Source organism: Myxocyprinus asiaticus, chromosome 11, assembly GCF_019703515.2.
Source record: "Myxocyprinus asiaticus isolate MX2 ecotype Aquarium Trade chromosome 11, UBuf_Myxa_2, whole genome shotgun sequence".
Lineage (NCBI taxonomy): Eukaryota > Metazoa > Chordata > Actinopteri > Cypriniformes > Catostomidae > Myxocyprinus > Myxocyprinus asiaticus.
The window spans coordinates 50,662,582-50,682,598 of record NC_059354.1 but is presented as its reverse complement, the minus strand read 5'-3'; the positions used below and the strand labels follow the sequence as shown (position 1 = coordinate 50,682,598).

The following is a 20,017-nucleotide window of genomic DNA, read 5'->3' as shown; positions in this document are numbered from 1 at the left end:
CATTTAATACAGTTCTTCTAAAAGGCGTGTTTGCAGACTTTTTACAGACATATATACAATCCAAAAAATAGATCCTAAATATATTTTAAATAAACAAATCTAAGCCAACAAGAAATGTGATGGTATATTTCATTCATTCATTTATTCTTTTATGAAATTCCACTTATTACAACAATTCTCATGTATCTTTAACTATACATTGTCATATGTTCAATCAGTCCGTAACTGCACTGCTTGATTTAATAGAGACACAGATCATCATTAAATTAACGGAAACAGTTCCAGAGACAGTTTAGACTGTGTTATGTAGCCTAATGTTGTACATCAGGCTTGTGAGACTTCAACAGTTCTTAATTAATTTTGAGTTGGGCATTCATAACTTGCACATCAGTATAAGATTACTTATATACTGGTTAGGGCTGCAACTAACGATTATGTTGATAATCGATTAATCTAACGATTATTCGGCGATTATTGCAACGATTAATCATTATCTCTTAACCGATTATTCAGCTTGTGCCCCGACTTAAAAGGTTGTATTAAACATGCTTACTAACAATAAAGAGGACAAAATCATCTTTTAAAAATATCTCTAAATGACATTCACCGAATTAAAGGGAAAAAAATACTTCACTGCAAAAAATCCTATTATTATTATTATTATCAAGTGTTTTTGTCTTCTTTTCCATTTAAAATTATCTAAAAATCCTTAAAACAAGATATATTTACTTGAGAAGCAACATATAGCTCAGTGGTAAAGACGCTGGCTACCACCCCTGGAGTTCGCTAGCTCGCTAGTTTGAAACCCAGGGTGTGCTGAGTGACTCAAGCCAGGTCTCCTAAGCAACCAAATTGGCCCGGTTGCTAGGGAGGGTAGAGTTACATGGGGTAACCTCCTCGTGATCGCTATAATGTGGTTCTTACTCTCGGTGGGGCGCGTGGTGAGTTGGGTGTGGATGCCGCGGTGGATGGCGTGAAGCCTTCACACGTGCTATGTCTCCGTGGCAACGTGCTCAGCAAGCCACGTGATAAGATGCACAGATTGACGGTCTCGGACGCGGAGGCAACTGAGATTTGTCCTCCGCCACCTGGATTGAGGTGAGTCACTACGCCACCACGAGGACTTAGAGCGCATTGGGAATTGGGCATTCCAAATTGGGAGAAAAAGGGGAGAAAATCCCCCAAAAAAGAGCTCCGGCTCCACTTATTCCACAACGAGAGTGCTTCTGTATTTACTTATTTGGTATTTTTGCATTATAATTCTGTCATACTTGGCGATCTACATCAGCTGAAGCTGTTTAGAAAGTTTAGAGTGCATCTGTGATCTGTGTAATTCTTCCTCTCCTTGGTCAGTCGTGAACTGCAGTGTTAGAGTTAGAGTTTAATGTGATCGCATGCTACGTTAAATGAGATTGTGACGAGGAGGAGGGCGGGGCCGGGCCGTGAGTGTGCATGGCCGGCCCCCAATTGGGCTAATCAGCCGAGGAGAGGAATAAGGCCCGGCCCCACCCTCCTCCTCGTCACAGAGATCAAACGACTATTCGACAACAAAAAATGTTGTCGACAATTCAATCATTTCAGCCCTAATACCGGACTATAAATGGAAGCATTGTAGATTCAAAAGAGCCGGCTCGCGACTCGTTCGTTCGGGAATCAAATACACTGGTAGAACTGTGTGTTTTACGCTGTACAGTCAGTCGAGGGAAGCGCTGCTGCAGAAATGTGCCGCTGGAAACACTGTCCGAGTATTTCAGGAATGGAACCGGTTCTGAACAAGAACCAGTTCTCGGTTCCCAACCCTACAAAACGCACAGCCTTTCATGACTTATTGCTTTTGTAGGGTTGCATTTGAAAAACAGACATATGGATGCTTGGGAAATCAGCCTGGTCTTTGTGAGAATTCGTCTGTCAGTTCTTTTCTTTTCTTCATTTCACTGGTGTGTTATGTTGCTCATCATGTTGATATCTGTGTTTTCTGTAGATTGGAGTCGTTCTTCAGCTCCGGTGTTTCTCATCCCTTGAGGTTGTGAGTTAAGATGAGCATAACCAGTGATGAGGTCAACTTCCTAGTGTACAGATATCTACAGGAGTCAGGTAAACACCACGGATATTATAGATGGGGCTTATATCATCCATGGGAATATTAATAACGGCTGACAAACTCTTGCGACATTGATCGCTAAAATGCATCTACTGTGAGCACTTGTGATTGGATTGCAAGGGGAGTGTCTCTGTTAATAGATTAATACAAAAAAAAAAGTTTGTCACAAAACGCATATAAAATGTAATTATGTAATTATGTTAATCTCACCACAAACTGGATGTTTCGAGCGGAATGCTCGTTGTTGTTTACAAATATTATTTAACATTTTCTGAACCGTTATAGGGATTTCCAATATGGTAGTTTCCTATAAAAGCTGCATATGCAACCAGATTAATATCCTGTTTTAGAGCAATGGTTGATTGACAGGTAGGCAGTGTTTTGATGTTTTCTGGGACATTACATTACAAATTAGGGGTGCGCAATATATCAGTGTTCAACTGGGAAAATCTAAATATTATTGCGCCAATGGTGGAATTACCACCAATATCTTCGCTAATAATTTGTTACGCATTGTTTGTTTATAACTAGGGATGTGCACGAGTGATCGATTAACTGTTAATTAATTAATTGATTGATTACCACTAATATTAATTTCGACTCGTTCCTCCTCTTATTTAATAAAAGCACAAATGTGTGTTCCAGTGAGACACTTACAATGGAAGTCAATGGGGTCAATCTGTAAACATTAAAATACTCACTGTAGACACAAGACATAAACAATATGTGTGTTAACATGATTTTAGTGTTATAAAATCACTTACTAACCGCATCTGTGGAAAGTTATAGACAATTATACAACTTCGTTGCCATGACGATGTAATGTCGACAAACTCTAAAGCGACTAAACAACTTTACAGCTCAAATAATACACAAGTTTTAATAGAGGAATTAATGTAAGTGCTTTTATAAAATTATAAGCTTCGTCTTTAAACCCTCCAAAAATTGACCCCATTGACTTCCATTGTAAGTGCCTCACTGGAACACAGATTTGTGCTTTTTTAAAGAAAAGGAGGGACGAGTCGAAATTAATTTGTGGTAATCAATTTTTTGTGGTTAAAAAAAAAAAAAAAAAAAAAAGATATATATATATATATATATATAATTTATTTATTTATTTTTTTTTGGTTCCTGGGTAGTAAGTGTTATGTCCTAATTGCTTATGCCTCAAAAGTATAGAAAATGGCTATTATTCCCCACAAACTTTGCTTTTGTGTCCAGGACAGTGATATTTTGAGATATACCTATTTTCCAGAACATTCCAGATAGAGTCAGTGCTGAGTAAACTTGGAGTAACTTCTAGATCTTTCTAGAACTTTCCAGTAATATAAATAGTTGTATAAATACAGGGGCCTAAAGCCCACCAGTTCAGTCTAGTTCCAGCTGCCGAAGTGGATACATATCTGCATTTTCCTGAGATGGCATCAAGAGGTTGCAAGCATCCGTCAGACACATTTTGCTATGTCTGCGGCCAATTTATCAAGGCAAGAGCAAAAAAGTACTCTGTGGAAGCATCTGCTAAGATGTGTGAGGCCTACAAGGCATATTTCGCTATGCCTGTCGGGATCAAGACAAACCCTGCGCACCTCATTTCACCTGCGAGCACTGCAAAAAAAACCCTGGAAGGTAAGATGGACAACTGTTGCTTGGAATTTTATGTTATAATTTGTTCATTTTTAAAATTGTAAAAGTTTTTAATTTTAAAATGTTTTACAATTTTCACTGTTATTGAAAATACATATCATATATGAAAAATGTTGTGAGAATCTCTTACACATTAGTCATGAGTGAAATAAATGTATTTTTGTAGGATGGTACAGAGGGGAAAAGAGAGCCATGAAGTTCACTCTCCCAAGAATTTTGGGTGAACCCACTGACCACTCAAGCAACTGCTACTTCTGCATGGTGGACCCTTCCAAACGTCGGACTGGCAAGAATGCACCTGCTATCACGTATCCGGACCTTCCTTCATCCATCACTCCGGTGCCCACTGCCATGAGCTCCCCGTACCCACTCCTCCGGAGAGAGAGCAGCCATCTTTAGAAGAGAGCAGCAAGTCAGAGAGCGAGGAAGACGTTGTAGATCCAGATGACAATTTCAGAGGTGGAGCTGAGGAGAGAAACCCATACTACCCCAACCTAAAAGACCTCAACGACTTGATTAGAGATCTTGGTCTCACCAAGTCCAATGCCGAGCTTTTGACGTCTAGGCTCAAGCAGTGGAACTTGTTGGATGAAAGTGTGCAAGTCGCAGATCAGAGGAAGCATCACCAAACTTTTTCCAGCTTCTTCACCCGTCAAGATGGGCTCTGCTTCTGCCACAATGTGACCAGTCTGTTGGAGGGAATCGGAATCGCCTGTGACCAGAATGAGTGGCGCCTCTTCATTGACAGCTCATCCAGGAGCCTCAAAGCTGTGCTGCTCCATAATGGTAACAAGTACCCGTCTGTTCCCCTGGCTCACTCGGTGCACCTCAAAGAGGATTACAACAGCATCAAGACCTTGCTGGACGCCTTGAAATATGATGAGTACATTTGGGGGCTGATTCGTGAAAGTGATTTACAGTATAATCGTAAATCTCGAAAAACTACTCACTTCTAAATCTTTTGTAGTCATTTTTGTATTACTTTAGTATAAATACATGTTAAATTGGACATTTTTCTGACTTCATGTAAACGAAAAGACACACATTCGCCCGTTTTCTCATTGGAAATAGGTACATTTCAAAATATCACTGTCCTGGTCACAAAAGCAAAGTTTGTGGGGAATAATAGCCATTTTCTATACTTTTGAGGCATAAGCAATTAGGACATAACACTTACTACCCAGGAACAAAAATTGTGTTACATAATCAATATTGCCATAAATGCTGTCGATTGAATATTCCTTTAATAGCAGATGTAAACGTGGCCGTTGAGATGAGCGAAAAATCAGGGTTAATGCATTAGAATTAATGTAATCAATTAATTGCACAATATGCTCAAATGAATCACAAATAAGTGCATGGATCAATATTAGCTGAGGAAATCCCCTGAATGAAGCATTGGAAGCCCTAGTTCAAATAAAATGGCCATTCATTCATTGGAAGTCAGTTGAACTGGTTTATAGTTTCTTTTTTCACATTGATGTGTTGTGTGTTTGTGTTATAGGTTTCTCTCACTCAGCGTTCACCTTTGGCATGGAGAGTCACATCAGTCAGTCAAACATCAATGGCGCTCTGGTGCCTCCTGCTGCTCTCGTCTCCATACTACAGAAAGGACTGCAGTATGTGGAAGCAGAGATCAGCATTATCGAGGTCAGATTCAAACTGGATCATGATTGAACTGATTATAGTAGAGATTTCATTTACAGTCTCAATTTGGATTTGTGCTTGAATGAACAGATATTCACCAGAATAAACATGATTTCTTCAATCTGTTGCTTTGTTTCACTTTTGCCTCTTGGTTGTATTTTAAAATTGTGAATGAATGTTTCAGGATGGCACACTTTTTGACTGTCGGCCGATAGAGTCTCTGTCGCTCATTGACGCTGTGATGCCGGACACGGTCCAGTCCAGACAGTGGGCGTTCAATGACAAACTCGAACCGAAGCTGCAAAACAACAGCACTAGCTCAACCGCTCAGTCTCATGCTACTAAGAACGGGGAAGCCACGGCCAACGGAGACGAGAACGGCACTCATGCACTTAGTAAGTCATTCATTTAACAGAGAAAGTACTGAATGAGAAAGCCTAATTTAAGCCAAACCTAAAGCAATGTGTTTATACTACAGATGGCATCAGTATAAAATTAGTTACTTGAGGTGATAAAATAAAGAAGCCAAACTCAATCATCAACGCTTTTCGACTAGCCATGAATTCAGAGATGTGTGTTTCGGAGAATTATCGCCAAACGAACACCTTGGCAGAAGTGACATTTTGTTTGCATTTTTAGTCGAACTAAAAGCAGCCTGTTCGCTTAGTAAGTGTAAATTATCCCTGATAAGTTCACCTCGGAGAATTCTAAATAAATGTATATGACATTTTACTGTGAAATGTTTTTTACACCCTCACCCGTGCATCATTGGTAAGAAGTATTGAAGAGCACGTGTATTTCCTCTCCGTCAGATCATCACGAGGAGTTGATGGAGATGGACGGAGAGATCCAGATTCCTGCCGGCAAAGCCACAGTGTTGAGAGGTCACGAGTCAGAGGTCTTTATCTGTGCCTGGAACCCTGTCTGTGACCTCCTGGCCTCGGGGTGAGTCACGCTATAGACGCTGACCTTAAACGATGCCGTTTCAAATTGTGCAAGCATAACTCCTACAGAAAGTATTGATTTCAAAAGAGCGATTCATAACATTAAATGGAGCTAAATATTGAGGATCTAGTGAGCTGCCTATTTAGACAGTATTTTAAGGCATCATAGCTGTGCTTCCAATAGAAAAACTGTTCCAAAAGGTAGGCAGCACAATTATTAAGAGGCTGTTACTTGTGTACAGAGCTTTTGACTCAAGAAAACAAGTTAACTGGGCGAATACTCAGTTGCACTATCTAGCAGTCTGATATTTCTGAAAAACAGCCACACATATGGGTATTGCGAGTCATCTTTCCTTCTTCTCGCATCACAGAGCTGATAAAATAATTTCAACTCAAATCAATGTTTCATATCCATTTATTTATTTAATGGGTGTGTAATAAGCGGGGTAATGAGGAGTCAGACGGTCTTCAGATCTCTGACGCAGGTGAAATTCAGCTTTTCTAGAGAATCCGCGATTCTTCTCACATAATAGCTAAAAAATTATAATAACTTTAAATTCCATGCAAATCAGTATTTCATGTCCATTTATCCAGTTAGTAGCGGTGTAATAAGCAGGATAATGAGCAATGAACTGAAACAAAATAAACTATAACTAACAATCATGAGTGAAAACCAATGAAAACATTATTATTATTATTATTATTATTTTTTTCATTTTTCTTCCCACTTTGGAATGCCCAATTCCCAATGCGCTCTAAGTCCTCGTGGTGGCGTAGTTACTCACCTCAGTCCAGGTGGCGGAGGACGAATCTCAGTTGCCTCCGTGTCTGAGACCGTCAATCCGTGCATCTTATCACGTGGCTTGTTCAGCGCATTACCATGGAGACGTAGTGCGTGCGGAGGCTTCACGCTATTCTCCGCGGTATCCACACACAACTCGCCACGCGCCCCACCGAGAGCGACCACGAGGAGGTTAGCGAGTAAAGACGCTGACTATCACACCTGGAGTCGCGAGTTCGAATCCAGGGCGTGCTGAGTGACTCCAGTCAGGTCTCCTTAGCAACTAAATTGGCCCGGTTGCTAGGGAGGGTAGAGTCACATGGGGTAACCTCCTCGTGGTCGCTATAATGTGGTTCTCACTCTCAGTGGGGCGCGTGGTGTGTTGTGCGTGAATGCCGCGGAGAATAGCGTGAAGCCTCCACACGCGCTACGTCTCCACGGTAACGCGCTCAACAAGCCACATGATAAGATGCGCGGACTGACGTCTCAGACGCGGAGGCAACTGAGGATTCGTCCTCCGGCACCCGGATTGAGGCGAGTCACTACGCCACCACGAGGACAAATTGGGGAGAAAACGGGAGAAAAAAAAAATATATATATATATATAGTTTTTATAAATATAATCGACAACTTTATAAAGTATAGCAATAGTTTTTTATATTTCCATCGTATTAAATTTGTTTACATCATTTGCAATGCTTCATGGGATTGTAGTACATTTCCTCATTAAAGACGTTAAGTACACAGTCTTGTATCTTTGTCTTTTTGTCTGATTTGCAAATAGTTTTTCTGCTTCAAATCTAAATTTTTCATGTTTTGGGTCATTGGTTACAACTCCTACGGAAAAAACGAATGGGAAAAATACTTACTGTTTTCTCAAATATTAAGCGTGACATTGTGTTCACTACGTAGTTTCATGCAGTCTTTATTTCTCTCAAGATATTGATCTTTATTGTATTTTTACGTGCTGTTTGTGCTGCAGTTCTGGTGACTCCACAGCTCGTATATGGAACCTGAATGAGAACAGTAACAGCGGCTCAACTCAGCTGGTGCTGCGTCATTGTATTAGAGAGGGGGGGCAGGACGTTCCTAGTAACAAAGACGTCACTTCATTAGACTGGAACGTGAGTGCATTTCATTAAACTTTATTAAACGGATAGTTACGACTCTAAATGCTGATTGGATGAGCTACATTCAAAGCCGCACACACTGTGACCGCACATTCTAAATTAATGCGGCAAGTTGCAGGATTATTCATGGAACTGTGTTACTTGACAGAAGCATTGATTATTTGCATTCTTTTTTTATTTTTTATCCCCCAATTTGGAATGCCCAATTCCCACTACTTAGTAGGTCCTCGTGGTGGCGTGGTTACTCACCTCAATCTGGGTGGCGGAGGACAAGTCTCAGTTGCCTCCGCTTCTGAGACCGTCAATCCGTGCATCTTATCACGTGACTCGTTGTGCATGACACCGCGGAGACTCGCAGCATGTGGAGGCTCATGCTACTCTCCACGATCCACACACAACTTACCACACGCCCCATTGAGAGCGAGAACCACTAATCACGACCACGAGGAGTTTACCCCATGTGACTCTACCCTCCCTAGCAACCGAGCCAATTTGGTTGCTTAGGAGACCTGGCTGGAGTCACTCAGCACGCCCTGGATTCAAACTCGCCACTCCAGGGGTGATAGTCAGCGTCAATACTCGCTGAGCTACCCAGACCCCCAATGATATGAGTTTAATATAAAGATGGTGAATTTGCAGTATCATTCTAGTGTTTAAAATCAACATTCTTAGCTCCGTTTTGTTTCTCAATCAAATATTTCTTTCGTGTGCAGAGTGATGGTACTCTCCTAGCAACCGGATCTTATGACGGTTTTGCAAGAATATGGACTAAAGATGGTACGTCAACTCTTACTGACACATGGCACAGTGATGCCCTAAAACAGACAACTAATAAAACTCAACAAGCAAGTGTCATTTTAAACGAGCTTGTGTTTCTGGTTTTTAACAGGTAATCTGAGTAGCACACTGGGACAGCATAAAGGGCCCATATTTGCACTCAAGTGGAATAAGAAAGGAAACAGTATTCTGAGCGCTGGAGTTGATAAGGTGGATTTATCTTCTATTCTATCTATCTGTCTATTTATCTATCTGTCCGTCTGTGTCTGTCTGTTATAACTGACTTCCTTTTGTAATTAATCATTCATCCCTCTAATTGTCTCACTCTCTTGCAGACGACAATCATTTGGGATGCACACACAGGTGAAGCTAAGCAGCAGTTCCCTTTTCATTCTGGTGAGTTCACAGAACTACAGGACTAGCGTCCTTATGAAATGAAATACGTAGATTTCATACTCTGTATGTATGCGCACACATTTTGAGGATGCACAACAGTGTATGCACGTTTGCAGTATGTGTGAGGGGCTTGAAAAGTGTAAAATATTTCGCCAAATTTTATTTGTATATTTATAAAGATCAGTTTTGACCTGCATAACATCCTTAAAAGCATGGAAGCCCATTTCTGCCACATGGAAAACAAATTGTGCTCTAGTAAGTCGTAATTACAAGATAATTATGAGAACACAAAATTATGAGATAAAAGGTCATTACTATCAAATACTATATAAAGTCATAATTATTGAATTCAAAGTCATATTAATGACAAAGTCATCGAGTCAAAATTATGAGGTAGTAAGTCATATTTATAAAATACTAGGCCCTAATTATGAAATAAAGTCACAATTATTCAATTTAACCCTTGTGCGTCAATTTAAAAAAGTTACTCAGAGGTCCTTAGAGGACAAAAATGTCCATGTCAAAAAACTGCCATAATAACATTATATATATTAATATTATTTTCCATTTCAATGAGTTAATTTTTTTAACCAACATCAGTCCTGATCATAGCTACCAAATATTCATTCATTTTCAGGATTTTAACCCTTTAAATGCCAGTTTGTTTATATAATGTCACTGTTGTTTTTTTACACACACACACACACACACACACACACATTTCTCAATACACACATACAAAACACACTCTGACATCCATACCAACACACACACACAATTTTAGCTGTATCATTTATTCAATTGTCCTGCAGTGCTCTATAATACAGAGAATAGGGGAAAAGCATGTATTTGCTCCATAGGCTAAACATTAGAAAAATGGCGCCATCTGGTGGAAATATTAAAAATGTAAATTTTGAAGCCAGGGCTCCGGAATGAAAGTATAATATCATAGAATTCATGATTTTATGCTTTAATGGCACTGGGATCAAATGTTGTAGTTTTAATGGGTTTCAATGGGGACATTTTTGTCCTGAAGGTCCTGAGTGTAACTATTTTGTGTACACAGTGTATTATAGATGTATTAAAGGAACTGAGGTTGAAATATCAAAATTCCCCCAAAAATACACACCTTTGCCAAAATTTATGCCGTTGGAATTAACACAGCCAACATGATCGAAAAGACAAAAATGAAAAAGACAAAAATGTCCCGAAGGTCGCACAAGGGAGTAATATTTATGACAAAATCATTATGAGATAAAGTGTAATAGTTATGAGATACCAGATAAAAATTAGGTTATAATAATGAGATATTAGACAAAGTCAAAACTATAAGATAATTGTGGAGGAACACTTTACGTCGGTTGTGATTGGGGAATGCTCTTGTGGCAGATCAATCTCATGGTTTGAGCTCCGATTAGACTCCGAGATTACTTGCAGAACGGAGTCATGACGAGCTATATTCATGTTGATATGTTATTTGCTGAAATATTTATAAGTGATATTACTTACTTTGAGGAAAATAAACAACACTCTTAATTATATTTTAATATGATTATTCAAGTGTTTTATCCACTACACAATACACTTCAATGTTTGTATTGTAATACACGTATCAATTTAAGAGGTGAAATACTTTATTGGCTTACACTTGCTTGCAACGTTTAGACCATTAGGTCTTTGTCATGCAATAAATAAATAAATAAAAATAATCTTTCAGCTTGTGCATTTCTGTGACTGAAGTAAATAAAAAGCCTAAGAAAGCAGCGCCACACACATTGGGAATCTCAGAACTGCAGCAATGATATAAAACACTCATGAATATTAGTAAACACGCAACAGAAAAAAGTGAAACTTAGAAACACATTGCAATCGGTACACATTTGATTAATTAAAGCATAACAACCACAAAACATACCCATGCATTACAGCAGGTAAACAACTTCACCAAACAGTTAAAAATGTAAAAATCGGGGTCTGGGTAGCTCAGCGAGTATTGACACTGACTATCACACCTGGAGTCGTGAGTTTGAATCCAGGGCGTGCTGAGTGACTCAAGCCAGGTCTCCTAGGCAACCAAATTGGCCCGGTTGCTAGGGAGGGTAGAGTCACATGGGGTAACCTCCTCGTGGTCGCTATAATGTGGTTCTCGCTCTCGGTGGGGCGCGTGGTGAGTTGTGCGTGGATGCCGCGGAGAATAGCGTGAAGCCTCCACACGCGCTACGTCTCCACGGTAACGCACTCAACAAGTCACGTGATAAGATGCGCGGATTGACGGTCTCAGACGCGGAGGCAACTGGGATTCATCCTCCTCCATCCGGATTGAGTCACTACGCCACCACGAGGACTTGGAGCGCATTGGGAATTGGGCATCCCAAATTGGGGAGAAAAAAGTTAAAAATCCATGAGGAGAGTGATTTCACGGTGTGAATCGCGCTACAGCCAGACCTTCTTTCTGAGTTTACGGACATGACGTTAGCATGCAAGAACCAATTGACGTATGTTTGCGATTTCACACCAAATCCGTCCCGACAGCTCTAAGTAAAACTCTCTATTGCACACTTACTGTAGTGAATTGGGGTAAGGCAAAAGCATGCTTTGGACGACGGGTTGTTGGTGTACTTGCTCATTAATGACATTTTAAAATTATTATGAGATAATGATGAGATAATTATAAGAAAGTCAAAATTATTTAATTAAAAGTCATATTTATGACAGTCATTCATCATAATTATGAGATAAGTCAAAATTATTTGATAGTAATTTATAATTATGAGATACTAAGTCAGAATTGAGATAAAAAGTCATAATTATTAAATTCATAACTAAAGTCATAACTGGTTCTTAATGATGGGTCATATTTGACACATTTGTTTGTTATTTCTATAAACAGTTTAATACAGTTAGCTTTTGCTGTGTTTGTTTAGATGTTCTGGACAATGTCATAAAGTCTGGTTCTTATACCAAATATTGCATTTATAACAATATTTGCTGGAAATGACAACAGAAGGATTAACACAGAATGGTACAAATTATTAGGACTTGTTATCAGAGAATCTACAACCCCAATTCTGAAAAGTTGGGACAGTATGAAAAATGCTAATAAACACAAAAAAGAGTGATTTGTAAATTATATTTACACTTTGCTATATTGAAAACACCACAAATTCACATTATATGATGTTTTAGCTTGTGAATTTCATTGTTTTTTTATGTACAGTAATTTCAAATCAGATGATTGCAACACGCTCCAAAAAAGTTGAGACGGGCCATTTAAGACTAATAACAATTTGACGAGTTTAAATAACAAGGTGATGTGAAACAGGAGATGTTAAACAGGTGAGGCAATCGTGTCTTAGTATATAAGGAGCCTCCAAAAACAGCCTAGTCCTTCAAGAGCAAGGATCATTCGAGACTTGCCAACAGCAAATAATCCAGCACTTTAAGAACAATGTTCCCCAAAGACAAATTGGAAGGATTTTGGGCATTTCACTGTCTACAGTGCACAATATAGTAAAAAGATTCAAGGAATCTGGTCAAATCTCGGTGCGTAAAGGGCAAGACGAAAACCACTTCTGAATGCGCATGATCTCTGATCCCTCAGACGTCACTATCTTAAAAAACATCATTCATCTGTAATGGATATCATGAACATGGGCTTGGGATTACTTTAGTAAACCTTTGTTATTCAACATCATTCGCCGCTGCATCCACAGATGCAAGTTAAGACTTTTGCAAGTTAAGCAAAGGAGAAGCCATACATCAACACTGTCCAAAAGCGCTGCCGACTTCTCTGGGCTCGGTCTCATCTTAGATGGAAAGTAGAACAGTGGAACTGTGTTTTTGGTCTGGAGAGTCCACATTTCCAAATGTTTTTGAAAAACAAAGCCATCGTGTTATCTGGGCCAAAGAGGAAAAGGGCCATCCAAGCTGTTATCAGCATCAGGTCCAAAAGCCAGTGGCCAGTATGGACCAGGTGTGTGTCAGTGCCCATGGCATGGGCACCATTAATGCAGACAGATATGTAAAAATGTTGGAGCAGCATATACTGCCATCCAGCACCATCTTTTCCCGGGACATCCCTGCATTTTCCAGCAGGACAACTTCAAACCACATACTGCCCAGATTACAGGTGCATGTCACAGGGTTGTGTTTTTATTGATCGGTTCTCTCGGGCTCTTCTCCTCAGCTCCGGCTCTGGACGTCGACTGGCAGAATAACACCACATTTGCATCCTGCAGTACGGACATGTGCATCCACGTGTGTCGCCTAGGAAGTGAGCGACCGCTCAAAACCTTCCAAGGGCACACGGTGAGCCGCTCACACCACGCAAACACGCCATCTCTCCATCATTCTGACCAGCTTTACTGTGCATGGGTGTAACATCGTAAATAAAAACAGCATTTGTCTCTTTCAGAATGAAGTAAACGCCATTAAATGGGACCCGTCGGGAACGCTGTTAGCATCCTGTTCGGACGACATGACGTTAAAGGTACAGGTTACTTTTTTGTTTCCTTTGAAGAACTGTCAGTGTTCTTTGAATCTTTATAATGTAAAGTGCTAACTGGAGAGATATATTGTATATTCACGATATATATACATATACGTGATGATTTTGTTGGCAAAACAATAATTAAGCAGCAAATCGTTAATTTAAAAAAAAACGTTTTAATGCATTTTTTATTTGTTGATTAAGTTTCCTTAATAATGGCATTAAACTAGTTTGTTGAGGGTTTTTAGCTACATTGTTACTAGTTTTTTAACTTGCATTAAACATTAACGACTGTTTGATTGAAATGGACACAATTTCAGTGTAGGTTTTGCTGCTGTTATGTTTTTATTTGTAACGCATTCACTCTCGCTGCAGATCTGGAGTATGAAGCAGGATTCATGTGTTCACAATCTTCAAGCTCACAACAAAGAGATCTACACCATCAAATGGAGCCCGACGGGTGTTGGCAGCAACAACCCCAATGCCAACGCTCTACTGGCCAGGTAACGCCCTGCGGTCTCGCACGTAAACACCCTTAACCCGAACTAAATACTCCAGAGAATTGAACAAGAACCGTTAAAAGACTAGTATTGTAAATGTTTCAGATTGGGGGTTTTTTCTTACCTGACTTTGCTTGATTTTCTTCAGTGCGTCTTTTGACTCAACGGTGCGATTATGGGATGTTGAGAGGGGCGTTTGCATCCACACGCTCACCAGACACCAGGAGCCGGTCTACAGCGTCGCCTTCAGTCCTGATGGGAAGTTCTTAGCCAGTGGATCCTTTGATAAATGCGTGCACATCTGGGACACTGTGGTCAGTTAACGGTCATTCACAAACACCGCTGATGTGGGTAGATCATAAGTTTGTGTTCATGATGCACGAGTGTTGTGTTTCAGAGCGGAGCTTTAGTGAACAGTTACAGAGGAACTGGAGGAATATTTGAGGTGTGCTGGAACAGTTTGGGAGATAAAGTTGGCGCGAGTGCATCAGATGGATCGGTACGTTTATCTTTCTTGAATTCATTAGAAAGATTGCACTGGAATGCTTTAATATATCAGTGTTGTGAAGCTACTTTGGAACTTTAGCTTGTCAAGCTATAAGCTACTCATAATTTAAAGTAGTTTGACTACAGTTAGGGTGTGCTTTTGGAAAAAGTAGGCAAAATTGAAGTTATTTAACTCTTGTGCATCAATAAAAAAAATTACTCTGAGGTCCTTCGAGGACAAAAATGTCCACGTCAAAAAAACTGCCATAATAATATTATATATTAATATTATTTTCCACTTTCACTGACTTAGATTATTTAACCAACATCAGTCCTGATCATAACTACCAAATATTCATTCATTTTCAGGATTTTAACCCTTTAAATGGCAGTTTGTTTACATAATGCCACTGTTGTTTTTTACACACACACACATTTCTCAATAAACACACACAAAACACACTCTGACATCCATACCAACACACACACACAATTTTATCTGCATCATTTATTCAGTTGTCCTGCAGTGCTCTATAATACAGCAAACAGAAAATAGGGGAAAAGCTTGTATTTGCTCCATAGGCTAAACATGAGAAAAATGGCGCCATCTGGTGGAAAATATTAATAATGTAAACGTTTAAGCCAGGGCTCCAGAATGAAAGCATAATATCATAGAATTCATGATTTTATGCTTTAATGGCACTGGGATCAAATATTGCAGTTTTAATGGGTTTCAATGGGGACATTTTTGTCCTGAAGGTCCTGAGTGTAACTATTTTGTGTACACAGTGTATTATAGATGTATTATAGGAACTGAGGTTGAAATATCAAAATTCCCCCAAAAATACACACCTTTGCCAAAATGTATGCTGTTGGCATTAACACAGCCAAAATGATCGAGAAAATAAATATGAAAAAGACAAAAATGTCTCGAAGGTCGCACAGTTTTGAAAGGTTTTCTAAAAAAAATTATACTATGCAATTGACATTCTTTGCTATTTTGTTTTAAGTTATAAGCTCTTACTTTTGGGTTTGCCATTTTAGCCAAAATGCTTCCAGGGTGTAAGGGGTTAAATGCTGTGCAGGTGTCACCAGGCAGACGGTTGTAAAGCTGGATGTGCAATATAATGTGAAAAAAAAAAAAAAAAAAACATGTAATATTTTATACACTGCAACTTGTTGGAAAAAGTAGCTTGTAACTTGAAAAGCTACACTATTTTGAAAACAAAGGAATGTAATTAGTAGCATAACTACTTTTAGTTCATTCTTTCCAACACTGTTATATTGCAAAAGCACATTTTCATAATGGTGCATTTTCACCTCTTGTTTTGTTTTTCCAGGTCTGTGTTGTTGATTTACGGAAATAACGCTTGATGAATCTGAGGGTGGATACAGGATTGTGCAGTTTAATGTCTTCACTACATCTCTGCAGCTGTTGCTGGCCATCTGAACTCGCATTTCCTGCATGGAGGCAGGCCGTTGAGACCTGCGACCTTACCAAGAAATAAAACCCAGCTATTTAAGATGGTCAGAACGAGACCGCTTGTGCTGTTGGCGATGTCAGTTCAGTGCACTAGATGGACAGCGAGGAGGCTCAAGAGCCAAAAGCTTGATATGTATAAGTTCAAGAGTTTTTGTTTTTTTTACTCGTTTGTAATCCAGTGCCGTACACATGCCAATGTTGTTGGACAGAACTGGTGTTGGGTCATTTTGGGCCCGGTTTCCAGTCACGGTTATGAAGCCTGTTTGTAGAAAAACCGATTTTGAATGGAGAACAATCTTTGGAAGTCACTTTTAGTCCAATGCGAGGCTTAATATGTGCCCTCTTAAACGGCCCATCATTTGAATCTCTCCTCGATGAAGAATATTAAAAATGTCAAGAGCTTATTGTCGATTTCTCTCATCACCGGACTGGAACGAAAGACTTTTGAGTGTTTTCTATCTTAACTGTATAATATAGAGGTGAATGAAGAAGTCGATTGCAGAGGAGGTTATTTTATTAAAATGTTTGATTTTTGTATTTGTTTAAGTGTATTATCTCCTCCATTGGATGTACATTTAATGAATGTAAAGTTGTAAATTAGATAACTACACCGATTTTATTAACTGTGTTAATATGTTTATAAACATAAAATCAGCTTTCTTCAGAAGCTACATATGTGTGCCTCAAAATCTGTTGTCTTGTAAGTGGTAAAGGAACACTCCAGGCTGTGTGTGTGCATTCTCGGGCCACTTAATTTTAGTTTGAAAACGCATTAGTTTTGCTACTTTTACGCCTCTCATCCACCGTAGAATGGCGTTATCCTCCACTGAAAACTGAAGCATTTCGAAAAAGCTCTCCATTACTGCACACTATGGAAAATGATGACGATAGGAAAATGAAAACGGATTAGAGTGGATGTGGCCTCCAATGAGCTAGTGTAGACGCCTTCATGTTTGTATGTGTCGCGCTATACATACACGACGCTGTAACACGACAAACGGTACTAGCCGTTTTCATGGTTGAGATTGTTCAGGTAAACTGGGCCACTTTATTATTGCGATAAATGGTTAAACATGGCCCAGTTTTCCTGAATTCACCCTTGCTTGTCGCTTTATCGCGTACTTCGGTAGGACACGGCGTTAACTCGGCGATGGTGAATGTAGCATTGCTTTTAAACAGAGGCTGATTGTGTTTATAGTACCTGCTGTCAACATGTGGTCTGTCTGCTGAGCATTACCTTTGCGACACCGTCACATTTTAATTTGAAACAGGTGTTGAAAGCTAAGGTATGCTTTGCAAGCCCATTTGGACGGGTTTGATGCAAACGCACTACAATTGCTTTGCGATTCAGTTTTAGCACAGTCAGCGGGAGGCAAACAGTACTATATACTAATAGTGCTGACAATGGAATTAGCGTTGCACTAACTGTGTGGATCACAATTTGCATCACGCTTTGCTTATGACAAAATTTGCATTGTGCATTTTGTGCTGATGATGAAATTTGCAACCCGTGTACTGTGCTAATATCAAAACTTGCATCATGTTTACTGTGCCGATGATGAAATTTGTAGCACACGTACTGTGCTGTGACATGCTTTATACTATAATGATGATGAAATTTGGGTCCTGCGCTGTATTAATGATTTGTCACGTGTACTGTGTGCATACTGTGCTGCGCGTACTGTTGATAACTAAATTTGCATCACGTTTGTGTTTACCATGCTGATAACGGAAATTGCGTCGCGCATACTGTTTATGACTAAATTTGCGTCACGTTTGTGTGTACTGTGCTGATGACGAAAATTGCGTCACGCATACAGTGGTGATAATGGAAATTGCGTCGCGCATACTGTTTATGAATACATTTGCGTCATGTTTGTGTGTACTGTGCTGATGACAAAAATTGCATCACGCATACAGTGGTGATAATGGAAATTGTGTCGCGCATACTGTTTATGAATACATTTGCGTCATGTTTGTGTGTACTGTGCTGATGACAAAAATTGCATCACGCATACAGTGGTGATAATGGAGATTGTGTCGCGCATACTGTTTATGAATACATTTGCGTCATGTTTGTGTGTACTGTGCTGATAACGAAAATTGTGTCGTGCATACAGTGGTGATAACGGAAATTGCGTTGTGCATACAGTGGTAATAACAAAAATTGTATAGCGCATACAGTGGTGATAACGAAAATTGCATCACGCATACTATGCTATTGACTAAATTTGCGTCGCGCATACTGTGCTATTGACAAATTGCGTCGCGCATACAGTGGTGATAACGAAAATTGCGTTGCGCATACTGTGCTATTGACTAAATTTGCATCGCGCATACTGTGCTATTGACTAAATTTGCATCGCGCATACTGTGCTATTGACTAAATTTGCGTTGCGCATACTGTGCTGATGTCGAAATTTGTGTCACGCATACAGTGGTGATAACAGAAATTGCGTTGCGCATACTGTTTATGAATACATTTGCGTCATGTTTGTGTGTACTGTGCTGATAACGAAAATTGTGTCGCGCATACAGTGGTGATAATGGAAATTGCGTTGCGCATACAGTGGTGATAGCGAAAATTGCATCGCGCATACAGTGGTGATAACGAAAATTGCGTCGCGTATACAGTGGTGATAACGAAAATTGCGTCGCGCATACTGTGCTATTGACTAAATTTGCGTCGCGCATACTGTGCTATTGACTAAATTTGCGTCGCGCATACTGTGCTATTGACTAAATTTGCGTCGCACATACAGTGGTGATAACGAAAATTGCGTCGCGAATACTGTGCTATTGACTAAATTTGCATCGCGCATACTGTGCTATTGACTAAATTTGCATCGTGCATACTGTGCTATTGACTAAATTTGCGTTGCGCATACTGTGCTGATGTCGAAATTTGTGTCACGCATACAGTGGTGTTAATGAAAATTTCGCAGTTCATACTGCTTATGAGAATTTCAGCACATATTGTGCTATTGACTAAATTTGCATCGCGCATACTGTGCTGATGATGAAAATCGCGTTGCGTGTACTGTACTGATGTCGAAATTTGTGTCATGCGTATTGTGTTTTACTAAATTTGTGTCACGTGTATTGTGCTGACTAAATTTGCATCATGTTTGTGTGTACTGTGCTAGTGATGAAATTTGCGTTGCACATACAGTGCTGATAATGAAAATTGCGCACATACTGCGTATACTTTATTAATTCCACACTGTACATTCTGCCTCTTCACAGTCAAACAATGGAAGAGGACAATGTCTTTGAAGACGCAAAATCAATTTCCCATTTTCAACATTTTACTTTAATAAAACAAATTTTAGTTTTTTTTTTTTTTTTTATTATGTTTTTTAGGTTAAGCCCAGCAGTGAATTGAAGCTTGCTTACTATTAACCAGAATTCCTTATTGTCTGTGTCAGACTGCGATAGGACGCTGTCTTGGCATGTCGAGAGCTGCAGTTGGGCAGCACGTTTTGATGTGTGTCTGACCCTGCTGCCAAGTATAAAGTAAATCTGTTGCATGGACAAAACTGTATCTCAGTGTCTCGCACTCGGAGCCCAAATAAATCTATTTTGACGTTACAAACAGTTGTGTTTAGGTCATTAATATTTCATGTGGAACACTGTGAC

General features: G+C 39.6%; 1 protein-coding gene across 1 annotated transcript in view; it reads left to right on the top strand.

Annotated features, from left to right (window-relative positions):
* LOC127448264 (F-box-like/WD repeat-containing protein TBL1X) overlaps positions 1 to 20,017 on the top strand; it is a 32,828-nt gene extending 12,811 nt beyond the window's left edge. The window contains exons 2-15 of the mRNA XM_051710671.1: positions 1,982 to 2,094; positions 5,250 to 5,395; positions 5,577 to 5,787; positions 6,205 to 6,337; positions 8,100 to 8,241; positions 8,961 to 9,024; positions 9,137 to 9,234; positions 9,360 to 9,420; positions 13,607 to 13,728; positions 13,835 to 13,909; positions 14,285 to 14,412; positions 14,558 to 14,723; positions 14,807 to 14,908; positions 16,236 to 20,017. Of these exons, the coding sequence (XP_051566631.1) occupies positions 2,037 to 2,094; positions 5,250 to 5,395; positions 5,577 to 5,787; positions 6,205 to 6,337; positions 8,100 to 8,241; positions 8,961 to 9,024; positions 9,137 to 9,234; positions 9,360 to 9,420; positions 13,607 to 13,728; positions 13,835 to 13,909; positions 14,285 to 14,412; positions 14,558 to 14,723; positions 14,807 to 14,908; positions 16,236 to 16,262 (1,533 nt within the window). The 5' untranslated portion in view covers positions 1,982 to 2,036 and the 3' untranslated portion in view covers positions 16,263 to 20,017. The remainder of the gene's footprint in view (positions 1 to 1,981; positions 2,095 to 5,249; positions 5,396 to 5,576; positions 5,788 to 6,204; positions 6,338 to 8,099; positions 8,242 to 8,960; positions 9,025 to 9,136; positions 9,235 to 9,359; positions 9,421 to 13,606; positions 13,729 to 13,834; positions 13,910 to 14,284; positions 14,413 to 14,557; positions 14,724 to 14,806; positions 14,909 to 16,235) is intronic.